The sequence below is a fragment of the Procambarus clarkii genome, chromosome 38 (assembly GCF_040958095.1).
Source record: "Procambarus clarkii isolate CNS0578487 chromosome 38, FALCON_Pclarkii_2.0, whole genome shotgun sequence".
In the NCBI taxonomy this organism is placed as follows: domain Eukaryota; kingdom Metazoa; phylum Arthropoda; class Malacostraca; order Decapoda; family Cambaridae; genus Procambarus; species Procambarus clarkii.
Window position 1 is genome coordinate 8789245 of NC_091187.1, and position 16595 is coordinate 8805839.

Here is a 16595-nt window from a genome sequence, read left to right on the forward strand (position 1 = left end):
ATCACAACTACCTCTTACTTAAACTCCAGCATTATGGAATCCGAGGCCTTGCCCTTGACTACATCCGATCCTATCTTAGTGACAGACACCAATATGTAACCATCAATGATACAACTTCTTCCACTCTACCATTTACCGTTGGAGTGCCACAGGGCAGCATCTTGGACCTCTTCTATTTCTTATATATATATAAACGATCTGCCTAATGTCTCTAATATTCTCAAACCTATATTGTTTGCTGACGATACTACCCTTATCTACTCAAACCTCAACCCACATACACTAAATAATGTTGTGAATAATGAATTAAAAAAAGTCCACTTATGGATGTCAACGAACAAACTAACATTAAACATCGAAAAGACTTACTACATCTTATTTGGAAGCAAATCATCAAATGCAATTCAGCTACAGATAGACAACATTAACATCAATAATAAAAATGATGGCAAGTTTCTTGGCCTATTCCTAGACAAGAGACTCAACTTCAGCACCCACATTCAACACATAACTAAGAAAGTCTCTAAGACAGTTGGTATACTCTCCAAAATCAGATATTATGTTCCTAACTCTGCTCTCCTCTCACTATATTATGCACTAATCTACCCCTATCTTAATTATGGTATCTGTGCATGGGGGTCTACCACTGCAAACCACCTTAAGCCCATCATCATACAGCAAAAATCTGCTATCAGAATAATAACTAACTCTGCTTTCAGACAACACTCAGCTCCCTTGTTTAAATCCCTAAACTTGCTAAATATTAACTCCCTCCACACATTCTCTTGTGTCAACTACATTTACAAAACCCTGTTCTTAAATGCAAACCATGCTCTGAAACTCTCCCTGGACAGATGTAATAGGACCCATTATCACCACACCAGAAATAAATATCTCTTTGATATCCCCAGGGTCAAACTTAATCTGTGTAAACACTCTATGCAAATTAAGGGACCTAGTCTATGGAACTCACTCCCTAGTGAATTGAAAAACTGTAAAACTTTTGCCTTATTTAAAAGCAAAACCAAAAAGTACCTAACTTCATCTATTTAGTTTCCTACACTGAGCTTTAAATTTGCTCTGTACCTAGTGTTACCCAATCTCCTAATTTTTATGTAATATCAAACAACCTTATCATTGTGTTCATTGCTGTCTTCTTTTATGTGCTAGCCATATGCTGTATTGTGACTACCAATTTTTGTCAACTACCATCCAAGCTGTCATTGCAATCAATCTTATATTGTTTCTGCTGTATTGTGCCTACCAATTTGTTGTCAACTACCATTTTAAGCTGTCATTGCAATCAATCATAGCTACCTATGTGCTTTAATATACTGTACCTATAATTTTCTCTCATCTTCTTTTTTTTCATTCCATGTAATCTGTTATTATTTTTTTGTCTATAAATTTTGCAAGTATTTACCTCCTTAAAATTTTCTTAGATTAAGGACCTGCCCGAAACGCTGCGCGTGCTAGTGGCTTTACAAGACTGTAATTACCATATTTGTATCCTCACATTCCTTATGTACATTCTTGTATATGCATAAATAAATAAATAAATAATAAATAAATAAATCTTAGAAAGAATGCCCACAGTTTTTGAAACTTTTTTTGATATGTTTAGAATGTGTCCCTGGAAATTCAGCTTGTGGTCAATGAGAATGCCAAGGAATTTGCCATCTAATTTGTTACAAATTTGGGTATTGTTTATTTTGAGATTTATTTGATTAGAGGATTTATTGCCAAACAGAATATAGAAAGTTTTGTCAATGTTAAGGGTGAGTTTGTTGGCAGTTAGCCACAGATGGACTTTGTTTAGCTCAGTATTTACTGCGGCATTTAGAGCAAGGGGATCAGGACTGGAGTAAATGAAGGTTGTGTCGTCAGCAAATAGAATTGGTTTGAGGTGTTGGGAAGCATTTGGAAGGTCATTAATGTAGATGAGAAAGAGGAGAGGGCCAAGTATGCTGCCCTGGGGAACTCCAATGTTGATGGGTAGGGTGGGAGAAATTGTATTATTCACAGAAACACATTGGAGCCTGTCAGTAAGGTAGGATTTGAGGTATTGTAGGGAGTGTCCTCTGACACCATAATGATGTAATTTAAGAAGAAGGTTTTGGTGGTTGACAGTATCGAAAGCTTTACGCAGGTCCACAAATAACCCAACAGGGAACTCATTTTTATCAAGAGCTGTATGAATCGAGTTAAGCTTACTAATAAGTGCATCGTTAGTGCTTTTTTTGGGCCTGAAGCCATATTGGCAAGGGCTAAGTATATTGAGTTTGGCTAGATATGAGTAAAGCTGCTTATAGATTAGTTTTTCAAAAATTTTTGACAAGTTTGGCAGGATTGATATAGGTCTGTAGTTGTTAACATCTGTGAGATCACCACATTTGTGGACAGGCGTTACTCTCGCTTTTTTTAGAATATCTGGAAAGGTTTGGAGTTCAAGTGACTTGTTGAAGAGCAAAGCAATAGCAGGGGCTAAAGATCTGGAGGCTTTTTTGTAGATTAAAGTTGGTATCTCCTCAAGGGCACTAGACTTGGTTTTAAGGGAAAGGATTATCTCATTGACGTCAGTGGAATTAATAGGCTTTAGGTACAGAGACTGTGGATAGTTACCTGTAAGATAGTCCTTAATGTCAGTACTGGAAGATGGAATATCATTTGCAAGGGATGAACCAATGGAAGAGAAGAACCTATTGAACTCAATAGCAGAATCAGAGGCTGAAAGCTGACCATCGTTATTAGACAGGAGAGTCGGTTTGTTATTTAAAGACTTCTTTGATCCCAATATTTGTGAAATTGTTCTCCAAGTTTGTTTAATGTTGCTCTTTATTTGGGTAAATTTATCTTCGTAGTATTTAGTTTTGGCTCGTCTAATTATCTTAGATAGCAATAATGAGTAATTCTTTGAGAATTCTTTGGAGACAATTCCTAACCTATACTTCTTCTCAAGGTCATGTTTTTTATTAATAGATTTAAGTATTCCCTTTGTAAGCCAGGGATTGTTAAGCCTTTTGGTTGTGACTTGTTTTGTAAGCATAGGACAGTGGGTATTATAAAGGCTAAGAGTTTTTTGAAGAAAAGATTGCACTGCTGGGTTGATTTCCTCTATGTTACCTAACTCGGACTCCCAGTTGACATTATCAGTAGCAGTTATGAAATTGTCTATAGCAGTTTCATTGTATAGTCTAAAATGTATCTCTCTTGACTCAAGAGGTGGTTTGCTAATGTTAGTTAAGAGAAATGTGGGGTAATGGTCTGTAGTGCTATCGGTGATTATACCTGAAGTAAGCGGAGAGGTTATGTTTGTCCAGATGTGATCTAGAGTCGTGGCAGTACTATCAGTGATTCTAGTAGGTCTAGTGATTAAGGGTATGAGGAAGCAGGAATTCATACAGTTGAGGAAGCTAACAGCAGTAGGGTGTTCTGGCTCACAGAGGTCAATATTAAAGTCCCCTGCGATAATTAGGTGGTTTTTGTTCAGTCTGTTATCTAGTATTAGATTTCTAAGGTTTGAGTTGAATTCGGACACATCAGTGTTAGGAATTCTATAAACTGCACCCACAGACAGGACAGACTCGGCACCCTTGACTCTGAAACTGGCGAAGATATACTCCCCATAGCAGTCTCTAGTTCTAATTTCTTTTAAGCATGTTAGTTCTTGGTGGTAGTAAAGAGCAGTACCACCACCTCTCTGAAGTTGACAACAGTTGTGAATTGCAGAGTAGTTAGGCATGTTAAAGAGTTGAGTAGTATCCTCTTTCAACCATGTTTCAGTCAGTATAATAAAAGAGAATTTGTTGTCAATAGCTTCAATCAAGGCACTAACATCATCGAAGTGTTTACCTAGGGATCTAACGTTCAAATTGATTACAGAGATATTGTGATTATGAGTTAATACATTGTTTACATTATGTGCTGCAAAATATCTGCAATTTAGTTCATTAAAGTGATTATTGTCATAGATAGTGGATAAGAGGTTAAGTTCTGGGTCTATACTTGACTGCATAAAAAAAGCTGATTGCAGGAAAAACAAGGAAAGAAAGGCAAATTACAAGGTAGAAATAAGCTATAAAATAGGGGAAAAAAAATGTACACAATACTGTACAAAACAAACACAAAAGGGGCTTACAGGGGTACAATGGAGTAAGGGAGTATGGCTAGGCTAGGCAACCTAGGTAATAAATGAGATTAAAGAAAAAACATATAAACATGGACTACCTTACCTTGAGGTGAGGTTACCTTGAGGTGCTTCCGGGGCTTAGCGTCCCCGCGGCCCGGTCGTCGACCAGGCCTCCTGGTTGCCGGACTGATCAACCAGGCTGTTGGACGCGGCTGCTCGCAGCCTGACGTACGAGTCACAGGCTGGTTGATCAGGTATCCTTTGGAGGTGCTTATCCAGTTCTCTCTTGAACACTGTGAGGGGTCGGCCAGTTATGCCCCTTATGTGTAGTGGAAGCGTGTTGAACAGTCTCGGACCTCTGATGTTGATAGAGTTCTCTCTCAGAGTACCAGTTGCACCTCTGTTTTTCAACGGGGGTATTCTGCACATCCTGCCATGTCTTCTGGTCTCATGTGATGTTATTTCTGTGTGCAGGTTTGGGACCAGCCCCTCTAATATTTTCCACGTGTAAATTATTATGTACCTCTCCCGCCTGCGCTCAAGGGAGTACAGTTTTAGGCTCTTTAATCGGTCCCAATAGTTTAGATGTTTTACTGAGTGGATTCTAGCAGTAAAGGATCTCTGCACGCTCTCCAGGTCAGTAATTTCTCCAGCTTTGAAAGGTGCTGTCATTGTGCAGCAGTACTCCACTCTAGAGAGCACAAGCGTTTTGAAAAGTATCATCATCGGTATAGCATCTCTAGTGTGAAAAGTTCTTGTTATCCAACCTGTCATTTTTCTTGCAGTTGTGACGGCTACTTTATTGTGTTCTTTAAAGGTAAGGTCTTCCGACATGAGTACACCCAGATCCTTTACATTGCCTTTTCGTTCTATGTTATGATTTGCCTGAGTTTTGTACGTGGTTTCCGTTTTTATATTTTCATTTTTTCCATAGCGCATGAGCTGGAACTTATCTTCGTTAAACACCATATTATTTTCTGTAGCCCATAGAAAGACCTGATCTACATCTGACTGGAGGTTCGCCGTGTCCTCTATGTTGCCTACTCTCATGAAGATCCTAGTGTCATCTGCAAAGGATGATACAGTGCTATAGGTTGTGTCCTTGTCTATGTCCGAAATGAGGACGAGAAAAAGTACTGGAGCAAGCACAGTACCCTGGGGGACTGAGCTCTTCACGGTTGATGGGCTGGATTTTATTTTGTTGACTATTACACATTGGGTTCTGTTGGTCAGGAAATTGTAGATCCATCTGCCTATTTTTCCGGTAATTCCTTTTGAACGCATTTTATGTGCAATAACACCATGGTCACATAGTGTCACATGGTGTAGTCACATGGACTATACAAAACACAAGATATAGACATACAAAACAAAAATATAAACAAGACTAAGCAATACAAAAACAAATTGAGCAAAAATGAAAAATGAGGTAGATTGCTTACAAGTACTCTCAGGTACACTGTAAGTAACAATAGATAGATAATATATGTATTATACATTATATATATGTATTATACATTATATATATGTATTATACATATATAAAACGCAGAACTGTAATGCCAATCCTGACCTCAAAAGCTTCATTGAAGGTTGTAACAGAACCCATGAGCACCATACCAGAAATAAATACAGTTTTGATATTCCTAGAGTACGACTTAGTCAAACTAGAAATGCTCTACAAATCAAGGGACCCAGAATGTGGAATGACCTTCCCAATCATGTTAAAGACAGTACCTCTCTCAACCAGTTTAAGATAAAAACTAAACACTACCTAATAAATTCCCTGTAATCTACCTCACTCCTCTATTGTCAACCCATGTCTGTTATTTTTTTTAGTTTAATCTACACTGTTTGTCAACCTATTGTATTTGTGCTGCTTTTTCAGACATGTTCCCCCTTTTTTTTATCTTTATTTGTATTTGTTCTCAACACTTTTTATTCTTTATGCTCAATTAGTATTAAGTTCTAGATATTAATGTTTTTCTTGCCCGAAACGCATTGCGTAATAGTGGCTTTAGGCATTGTATGTACTAGCGCTATCTATATATCAATCCATTAATGTAACATCACTTGTATGTATGTACCTTACCTGAATAAACATATTTATTTATTTAAATATTATATATCAATATAGATAAGAATGTCACGATACAATAAGATAAGCAGTTACAGGAACAGATGAAAAACAAATCTGCTGTAAAATAGAAAGTAATTATAGCAAAACACAACAATATAATAATATAACAATACAATAAGAGTTTACAAAGTATTGAGTCTGCTAAATTAGAGAATAATTATGGCAAGACACAGCAATAAATGCAAGTAAACAAAAGAATTGAAACAATTAGAGGTAGAATTAAGGTCACTAGATAGCCATGGAGGATACACAAGTTTGGTGGAGAGAACAAAAAATCAGTAGAGACTGTCAAGATGAATATATAAAAAAATTTGACAAATGATAATTGTAAAGTAAAATAATCTTAAAGATAATAAATGCCTACATCAAGATGCCTACATCAAGTAGGCATCTTGAAGACGTCTAGGATACGTCCTAGAGTCGTCTTGAAGTTACCATGACGTCAACGAGAAGTCATCATGCTGGCAACAAGAAGACATCTTGGAGTCGACGTGGCGTCGACTTGACATCGGGAGCAGGAAGAGTGCTTGGCGGGGGACTTCCCCCCCCCCCCCCTCCCCCCCAACAGCAGAGCCCCGTGAGAAAGAAAACAGCACCTTCAGGCAGAAAGGGGAGACTGAAGAATACACTATAGGCCCCGCCAGCCTGAAACATCTTGAAGGTTCGCCAAGTGAACTTAAGGCCACATTAGGTCATTTGGAATTATCCTAAAGACATCCTGGGGGCGTCCCGGAGTCGTCCAGGAACCAACTAGAGGCCACCTTGAAGTCATCTTGGCGTCATCGTTAAGACGACATGATGCCCTCTATGAGTCATCTCGGAGTTATCTTGAAGTCATCTTGAAGTCAACTTGCAGTCAACTTGCAGTCATCTGGAAGTCATCCTGAAGACATCGGGAAGTCGTCAGGAAGTCATCAGGAGTTCACCAAGAGTCATCTTGAAGTTATCTTGAAGCGATCTTGGGAACGACTAGAAGCCTTCCGGAAGTCCTTTAGGTCGTGCCGGAGTTGTCTTGAATCAACATAGAGTAATCCTAAGGGAACCTGGGAACTAGCGTTAAGGGAACGTCGGGAACGAACTGAAGCTAAAGCTAAAGCTTCCCCCTGACAAAAGGGGCTAGAATATCAGCAGCTAGCACATCAGCAGCTGGAATAACAACAGCTGAAACAGCAATAGCTGTAACATCGACAGCTAGAACATCAGCAGCTGGAACCTCAGCAGCTGGAACCTCAGCAGCTGCTGAAGATATAATAAATAGCGGCAACGGGAGCCACAAGGGGAAACTGCAGCAGTAAGTAGAAGTGCAACTGCAAAACAATTTAAGCTCAAAATAAGGCTGGAATATAACAGTCATTAGAAAATACCGGATTTAATATATGAAACTGAAAATAAAATACAATAAAATACAATAAACTGGAAAAGAGTAATAATATTAATAGGCACATCGTCAGGTGGAACGCTTCAGCTGGAACACCGCCCGCTGAAACTTCGGGGGCTGGAACATCAGCAGCTGGAACAGCAGCAGGAACGTCCACGGCAGGAACCTCGACAGCTGGAACGCCAACAGCTAGAACATCGGCTGCCGGAACATTAGTAGCTGGAACAAAAAGCAGCTGGGATAACGCCAGCTGGAACAGCTTCGGCTGAAGCCGCCAGCTGGCACATCAGCTGCCAGCAACAACACCAGCCGGAACGTCGTCAGCTGGGACGACGTCGTTTGGAACACCGGGAGCTGGAACACCATCAGCCGCAACCTCAGCAGCTGGAACAACATTAGCTGGGGCACTAACAGCCAGAACATCATCAGCTGGCCGGCAGCAGCTAGGACAGCATCCGCAGGACCAACCACAGCTGGAAAATCAACGGATGGAACAGCCCCATCTGGAACAACGGCATCTGGAACACATCAGCTGCAACACCAGCAGCTGGAGCACCAGCTGGAACCACAACAGCTGGAACGTCATCAGCTGGCTCATCAACGGCTAGAACATCACCAGTAGGAGCACCAACAGCTGGAACAACAGCAGCTGGAAACATCGGTAGCAGGAACTGCAGAGCATGGACATTAACAGTTGGAACCGCATCAACTGAAACATCAGCAGCTGGAACAACAACAACCGCTGCAACAATGGCAGCTGGAACAACTTCAGCTGGAACATGGCAGCTGGTCCATCAACCGCTGGAATGTCAGCAGCTGGACCGTGTTTAACCTGAACAACAGCAGCTGGAACACCAAAACTGAAGCAACAACGGAAGAAAGAGCGGCGGCTCGCACACTAGGGCAGACAGCTGGACCAGCTGTAATCACCCAAACCGAACATCGGCCGCTAGAACACAGTGGCAGGGACATCTTCTGAATAACATCGTCGGCTTAACTCATCACAGGAAGAACTTTGGCTGGACATCAACCCCTGAACGAAGGCAGCTAGGACGGCTGTGACAACAATGGCTATGTTCTCACTAGCTGGGGAGCGACAGCTGGCCAAGCCAGCAGGAAGATCCGGGCTACACCGGGCAGACAGAATGTCTGGAGAACCCAGCGGCCGAGAAGCCGCGTCTTCTTCCGGGCTACACCGGGCAGGCAAGGGTCTGGGGAGACCTAACCCGGCATGCAGCACAGGCCGCGACAGGAGTCCTAACTGGGCAGGGCGGGATCACGACACCGCCGTTCCTCCACAGGGAGGGCGGGGCCCCTGAGGAGCCCGCGGACGCCCGTGGCATCAAAATCACCCAGCCTGAAGGAACCCAGGGGAGCACGGCCCACGCTCGGGGGGCCCCGCAGAGGGTCCCCAAGCCACAAAACCTGCCGTGACTCGTTAGGTTTTGTGGCTTGGGGACCCTACCGCGGCTCTCAGCCCGCAGGCCAGAGGACCTTACAGGCACTGGCCGCCTAGCCCCGAGGCTGGGGCCCACCCCAGGCCTCCCGCCAACTACCGAGTGGGCCCAATGAGGACCCGAAGGGACGAAGGAGGGGGGGGGGTCCACCGAGCGCTCCTGGGGGGGGGGACCACCGCCTAAGAACAAACCAGGGCCCGGAGGGACGACCCCAAAGACGATGGACACGTGGCCACCTAGCCTCCAAGGCCGGCCGACCCACGGTGAAAACCAACCTGGACGCTGAGGCAGCCCGTAGAGGCAAGGAAGCCGCAGTGCCTGCCCACAGGGAGCATCGCCACCAGGCATGGACGGCTCCAGCCCGTGGGGGTGAGGAAGGCCCCCACATGCCCGCCACACGCGGGCACGCCCGGGCACGGCATGAAGGCGGGCCAAGCCCCACCCCAGGAAAGGCCGCGCCGATAATCCACATGGCTTAGCACCCAAGAGAGGGTGCTAAGACAGGAAGGAAGTGACCGCGCACAGCACGCACCACGAAGGGCGGCAACCCTGGCACACACCGGACACACGCCGACACAAGGCACGCCGGACACGCCTGGGCACGCCCGGGCCCCTAGGGGCACCCCCAAGGCAGGAAGACCCACAGAGAGCTGGCCGCGTGGGCGCCGCCCCCACACGTGGCGGGACCCCGACCACAGGCGTCAAGGACCAACATGCGCCCACCCCGGGCCCTGAGGCCCAACCGCCTATCAGGGTAAACAGGCCAGGGCCCCGTGGGACAACTGATAGGGCGACGGGCCGCCGAGAGCCCGGACACGTGGGCGCCCCACATACCGCGCAGCGGGGCGCCCGTTGCCTGGGGCCAGGGCCCCAAGCAACCCAGAGCAAGCGCTCCACAGAGTGCCATGCCACGTGGGCGACGCCACTGAGAGGACGGCGCCGGCCCGCGGGAAGAACAGGGAACCGAGCGCCCCACAGGGTGCAGGGCAGACCAGGCACCCTAGGGGCCAAACCTAGCAAGTAGGCACGAAGTGGCTATCCGTGAGGGGCCTCGCCACCGGACGGGGGCCGCCTGGCTGCTGGCATAGGGCAGCCTGGCGCACGCCAGGAGCTGACTGGGCCGAGGCCCCTAAGGACGACATTAGGGGCAGAAGGCGCGGGGGCCTGGCCAGGAAGCCTACAACACCGGACGGGGCGCCATCCTGTGGGCGAAGAGCCGGGCACCGACCAGGGTGCAGGCGGGCCTGGGCCCCTAGGGACAGAGGACCACTGAAACGTGGCCACGTGGCGTCACTGCCAAGGGCGACACCAAGCCGCTCACAGAGAGCCCAACCGGGCACGCCTCGGCACGCACGTTCCAGCGTGGCACAAGCTAGTGTCCCTGGGGGCAAGCAAGCCACTGAGTGCCTGGCCACGTGGGGCGACGCCAGCCCACGGGCGTAAGGGAGCCGAGTGCAGGGCGTGCCAGGGCCCCTAGGGACAACGCCTAGGAGCAGAAGACCACTGAAGCTAGCCTGGCTACGTGGGGCGTCGCCACCTGGGGCAACGCCAGCCCGCGGGCGGAACAAGCCCCACACAGGCACGCCACGGCACACACGCCCAGGCGCGGCACTGAGGTAGAAAGACCGCACCAGACATCCCGCATGGCTTGTGCCCTAGGGAGAGGCATAAAGACCTGGAAGGAAGCTAGCTAGGGCGGCGCTACACAGCGCTGGGCACACATCAGAAACTGGGAACATCCCTAACTGATCAGGGGGCCCCACATGCAGAGCGTGGTGGGGAAAACACGGACACCACTGTACCTTAGGACATGTTGAGTTGGGCAGGCCGCCCCTGGCAGGGGCACCACTGATCCATTGGGTCTTGAGAACACAGTTTAAGCCGACTAAACCCACGGTACCATCGACTGGTCCGCGTGTCGTTGAGGTGCGGTGCGGAGCGTTTCGTGTGAAGCGGTCCATGGCGGGAACAAGAGTGAAGTCAGGACCCGTCTTCCATTTCCTTTTATATGTCCCCCTATACTGCGCACACAGTGCCTGTGGAATGCCCTGCACAAGTGTCTTTTTCCCCATCAGAAATTCCTCTGCTTTCCTGTGTAAAGCAGCGGCCATATCCTTACTCCTTGGCGGCACGGCTTCATGGCTTGGGTTAATTTCTCCTCCAATTTAACAACAGGCATTTCCCAGTCTCTATGTAAATTCCGCATGCACTGGTTAACTTCCGTATTAACTCAACTAGGGTTTAGCATTATGTCTTATCTGGTCTCTTGGTCAGGCTTCATTATTAAATGTTACGTTGTTTATTCCCATTATATTTACATTAAATGTCCTGATTGTCTATTTCAGTTATGTTATACATTTGACTTCTACTTCTACTCCTAGACAATAAGCTTATTTGGTGTTCTGCAAATTTTGAATAATCTTGTTACTTGGCTATAAGCCTACTTTATTAAATGTTACTATGGGTGTTCATATTAAGTTGATTTAGCTGTACTTAGAGTTATCCACGTCTATGTTATAGCATTTGTCAAGTACTCCCTTATAGCCGCCTCATTTACGTGTTCTGTAGAAATTACTTACTTGTAGTTTACTACTTAATAAATAAGCCCCATACTGCTGGTGTCTTTTTTCTCCCTGATCAGAAAATAGAGTATCAGAAAATCCAGTACAGGTAGAAGTGAGCCAACAATAAACCCAATACTGAATAGAAATGAACTTAAATTAATATATAATATAATGTAATATATAATATAATGCCACCAGTCCACATGAAAGGCAGCTTGGAGTCGTCTGGGAATCGTCTTGAAGTCATCCTAATGGCCTCCTGGAATCGTCCTGACGTCATCTACAGATCAACTTGTAATCATCTTGAAGTCAGGAAGACGCCAACATGAAGTCATCATGCGGACATCAAGAAGTCACCTGCAGTCATCTTTTAGGCGATCGCAAATACGCAGCGGAGGGACACGCAACGTGAGTGTGGTGAGGGGGTCCCCTTCTCATGGTCATCTTGAAGACATCTAGGATTCTTCCTAGAGTCATCTTGAGTCGTCAACGTGGAGATATCATGCTGACATCAAGATGTCATCGTGAAGTCAACTTGTAGTCGACCATGGGAGCGTGGAAGAGAAAAGGGGGGAACCCGCCGCCGAGCCCTGTGAGAAAGAAAACAGCACCCCCAAGGCAGAATGGGGGACTGAAGAATACACTATAGGCCCAGCCAGCCTGAAAACATCTTGAAGGTTCACCAAAGTGATCTTAAAGCCAACTTAAGTCGTTTGGAATTGTCCTAAAGTCATCCTGGGGGCGTCCTGAAGTCATCTTGAAGACGTCTTGGATTCCACCTAGAGTCGTCTTGAAGTCATCTTGGCGTCATCGTGAAGTCAACATGATGCCATCTAGGAGTCGTCTCGGAGTTATCTTGAAGTCATCGTGAAGGTAACTTGCAGTCATGTTACGCTTGAAGCGATCTTGGAACCGACTAGAATCCTTCTGGAAGTCCTTTAGATCGTGCCAGAGATTGTCTTGTATTCATCTTAAAGTATTCTTAATGCATAGTACCCTAATGCATAAGACAGACGGGCACGGCAAAAGGGGGGAGACAGACGGACTTGGGGGAGGGACCCCGCGCCCGGGGACAACAGCAACATCAACAGTTCGAACCTCAGCTGCTGGAACATCAACAGCTGGAACATCACCAGCTGGAACAACAGCAGCTGGAACATCATCTGCTGGAACAACCACAGCAGGAATATCAACAGATGGAACAACACCATCTGGAGCAACGGCAGTTGGGACACATCGGGCTGCAACACGGCAGTTGGAACAGCATCAGCTGGAACAACAGCAGCTGGAACGTCACCGGCTGTTACATCGACGGCCAGAGCATCAACCGCTGGGGCACCAGCAGCTGGAGCATTGATAGGAGAAACAACAGTAGCTGGGACATTAACAGCTGGAACACCATCAACTGGAACATCTGCGGCTGGAACAACAGCCGCTGCAACTTCGTCAGCTGGAACATCATCAGCTGGTACATCAACCGCTGGAAGATCAGCATCTGTAACATGATCAACTTGAACATCAGCGAGCCGGTACAGCATCATCTGCGCCCGCAGCAGCTGTAACACCATCGACTGGGAACGTCAGCAGCTGGAACATCAACAGCTGGTACAACAACAGCTGGAACACCAGCAGCTGGAACATCAGCTGCGTGAACACCAGCAGCTGGATCATCATCAGCTGGGTACACGACAGCCGGGAAACCAACAGCTGGAACAACGTCGACTGAAACATCGTCAGCTACAACAACGGCAGCTGGGACATCGTTAACTGGAGCATCTGTGGCCGGTGCACCATCAGCTGTAACCTCAACGGCCAGTATAACACCCGTTGTGGCAGCACCAGCTGGGACGACAGCCGCTGGAACACCGACAGCAAGAACCACAGCAGCTGGGACATCAACGTCTGTAACGTCAGCAGCTGGAACATCAACAAGCTGGAACGACATCAGCTGCGACACCAGCCAGCTGGAGAAACATCGGCTGCACCACCAGCAGCTGGAACATCATCAGTTGGAACCACAGCGGCTGGAACAGACCAGCTGGAGCATGCGGCAGCTACCCAGCTAGGGGTGCAGGGAGGGCCACAGGTTTTCCGGGCTACACCGGGCAGACGAGACGTCTGGATAAACCAGCGGCCTGAGAGCCGCAGTTTCTTCCAGGCTACACTGGGCAGTCCACACATCTGGGGGCCACACCCGCACCACAAGGGACGACGGCGCTGGCACCCGCCGGCACAAGACACTCCGGATACGCCAGACAGGCCAGGCACACAGCCAGGGCCTCTAGGGACACCTGCTAGGGGCAGGAAAACCACAGAGTGACCGGCCATGTGAGGCGGCGCCCCCAGCGTGATGCGACACCGACCCATGGACGGAGGGGAGCCCAGCCCGTGCACACCACATGGCCCTCAGACCCGGGCGACCCTTTGGGGTGAGAGACGAGCCAAGGCCCCTAGGACAGCCCCTAGAGGCAGGAAAACCACGGAGAGACTGTCCACGTGGGCGAAGCCACCAGGCTTGGTGCAACACCGTCCCACGGGCATAGAGGAGCCACACGTGCATGCCTCGTGGCCAACTGGCCTGGGCGCCCTCCAGGGCGAGGGGTAAACTAGGGCCCCTAAGGACGCCTAGGGCAAAACAGCTACTGAGTGCCTGGCCACGTGGGGTGTTGCCACCAGACGGGGCGATGCCAACCCACGGGCGGAAAGGAGCCCCACACGTGCACACCACAGCATGCAAGCCCGGGCGTGGCACTGAGGGCGGATAAGGACCGCGCCGAATAACCCGCACAAGTAATGCTCTAAAGAAAGGAAGCTAGCTAGGGCGGCGCAACACGCACCACAAGGGACACGGCGCTGGGCACACGCCAGACAGGGGGGGCGTCCCTAACTAGACAGGAGGCCCCGCACGCTGAGCGTGGTGGGGGAAACACAGACACCACTGTACCTTAGGACATGTTGAGATGGGCAGGCCGCCCCTGGCGGGTCGCACTGAGACGTAGAAGGGCCCACGACGACAATGCCGGACAGGGTGATGTCTGGGACCGAGGTAGCTGGCGTAAGATCCATCAGGTTTGAGAACACAGTTAAACAGACTGAATCCAAGGTACCGACCACTGGTCCATGTGTCGGTGCAGTGCGGGTTTCATTGCAAAGCAGGCTGTGGCTACAGCGTAAGTGGGGACGGGACTCGATTGATGAAGATTAAGCCACCCAAGAGGTGGCACTCTTCTAGTCCCTTAAATATCCCACACATACTGTGCGCGCAGCGTTTGCGGAAAGCGCTGCGCCAATGTCTCTTATTTATTTATTTATTTATTTATTTATTTATGCATATACAAGAATGTACATAAGGAATGTGAGGATACAAATATGGTAATTACAGTCTTGTAAAGCCACTAGCACGCGCAGCGTTTCGGGCAGGTCCTTAATCTAAGAAAATTTTAAGGAGGTAAATACTTGCAAAATTTATAGACAAAAAAATGATAACAGATTACATGAAATGAAAAAAAAAAAAAAAGATGAGAGAAAATTGTAGGTACAGTATATTAAAGCACATAGGTAGCTAAGATTGATTGCAATGACAGCTTAAAAATGGTAGTTGACAACAAATTGGTAGGCACAATACAGCAGAAACAATATAAGATTGATTGCAATGACAGCTTGAATGGTAGTTGACAAAAATTGGTAGTCACAATACAGCATATGGCTAGCACATAAAAGAAGACAGCAATGAACACAATGATAAGGTTGTTTGATATTACATAAAAATTAGGAGATTGGGTAACACTAGGTACAGAGCAAATTTAAAGCTCAGTGTAGGAAACTAAATAGATGAAGTTAGGTACTTTTTGGTTTTGCTTTTAAATAAGGCAAGAGTTTTACAGTTTTTCAATTCACTAGGGAGTGAGTTCCATAGACTAGGTCCCTTAATTTGCATAGAGTGTTTACACAGATTAAGTTTGACCCTGGGGATATCAAAGAGATATTTATTTCTGGTGTGGTGATAATGGGTCCTATTACATCTGTCCAGGGAGAGTTTCAGAGCATGGTTTGCATTTAAGAACAGGGTTTTGTAAATGTAGTTGACACAAGAGAATGTGTGGAGGGAGTTAATATTTAGCAAGTTTAGGGATTTAAACAAGGGAGCTGAGTGTTGTCTGAAAGCAGAGTTAGTTATAATTCTGATAGCAGATTTTTGCTGTGTGATGATGGGCTTAAGGTGGTTTGCAGTGGTAGACCCCCATGCACAGATACCATAATTAAGATAGGGGTAGATTAGTGCATAATATAGTGAGAGGAGAGCAGAGTTAGGAACATAATATCTGATTTTGGAGAGTATACCAACTGTCTTAGAGACTTTCTTAGTTATGTGTTGAATGTGGGTGCTGAAGTTGAGTCTCTTGTCTAGGAATAGGCCAAGAAACTTGCCATCATTTTTATTACTGATGTTAATGTTGTCTATCTGTAGCTGAATTGCATTTGATGATTTGCTTCCAAATAAGATGTAGTAAGTCTTTTCGATGTTTAATGTTAGTTTGTTCGTTGACATCCATAAGTGGACTTTTTTTAATTCATTATTCACAACATTATTTAGTGTATGTGGGTTGAGGTTTGAGTAGATAAGGGTAGTATCGTCAGCAAACAACTCCTCTATCTCCTCTTCTATCTATCGTCTTCTCCTCTATCAGAAATTCCCCCGCTTTCCGGGGAAAGCAGTGCCCATTTGTTTCTGGTGTGGTGCCCATGGGTTCTGTTACAACCTTTTAAGAAGCTTTTAAGATCAGGATTGATATTACAATTCAGAGTTATAAATATATAGAGTACACATGAGAGAATGTGCAGTGACTTAATATCTAACATATTCAGAGATTTGAGTAGGGGTACCGAGTGATGTCTGGGGCCAGAGTTGGATATTGTCCTAATAGCA

General features: G+C 46.6%; 1 protein-coding gene across 1 annotated transcript; it reads right to left on the bottom strand.

The window, feature by feature from the left end:
- Window positions 1-13205: 13205 nt before the first annotated feature.
- On the bottom strand, window positions 13206-13613 carry LOC138372161 (serum response factor-binding protein 1-like). The gene has a single exon (XM_069337472.1). The coding sequence runs from the start codon at window positions 13611-13613 to the stop codon at window positions 13206-13208; it is 408 nt and encodes a 135-aa protein (XP_069193573.1).
- Between the last annotated feature and the right edge of the window lie 2982 nt (window positions 13614-16595).

What these genes read in the sequence shown, in the direction of transcription:
- LOC138372161 (XM_069337472.1), bottom strand. Translation starts at nt 13,613, where the DNA reads ATGTCGTTCCAGCTTGTTGATGTTCCAGCTGCTGACGTTACAGACGTT.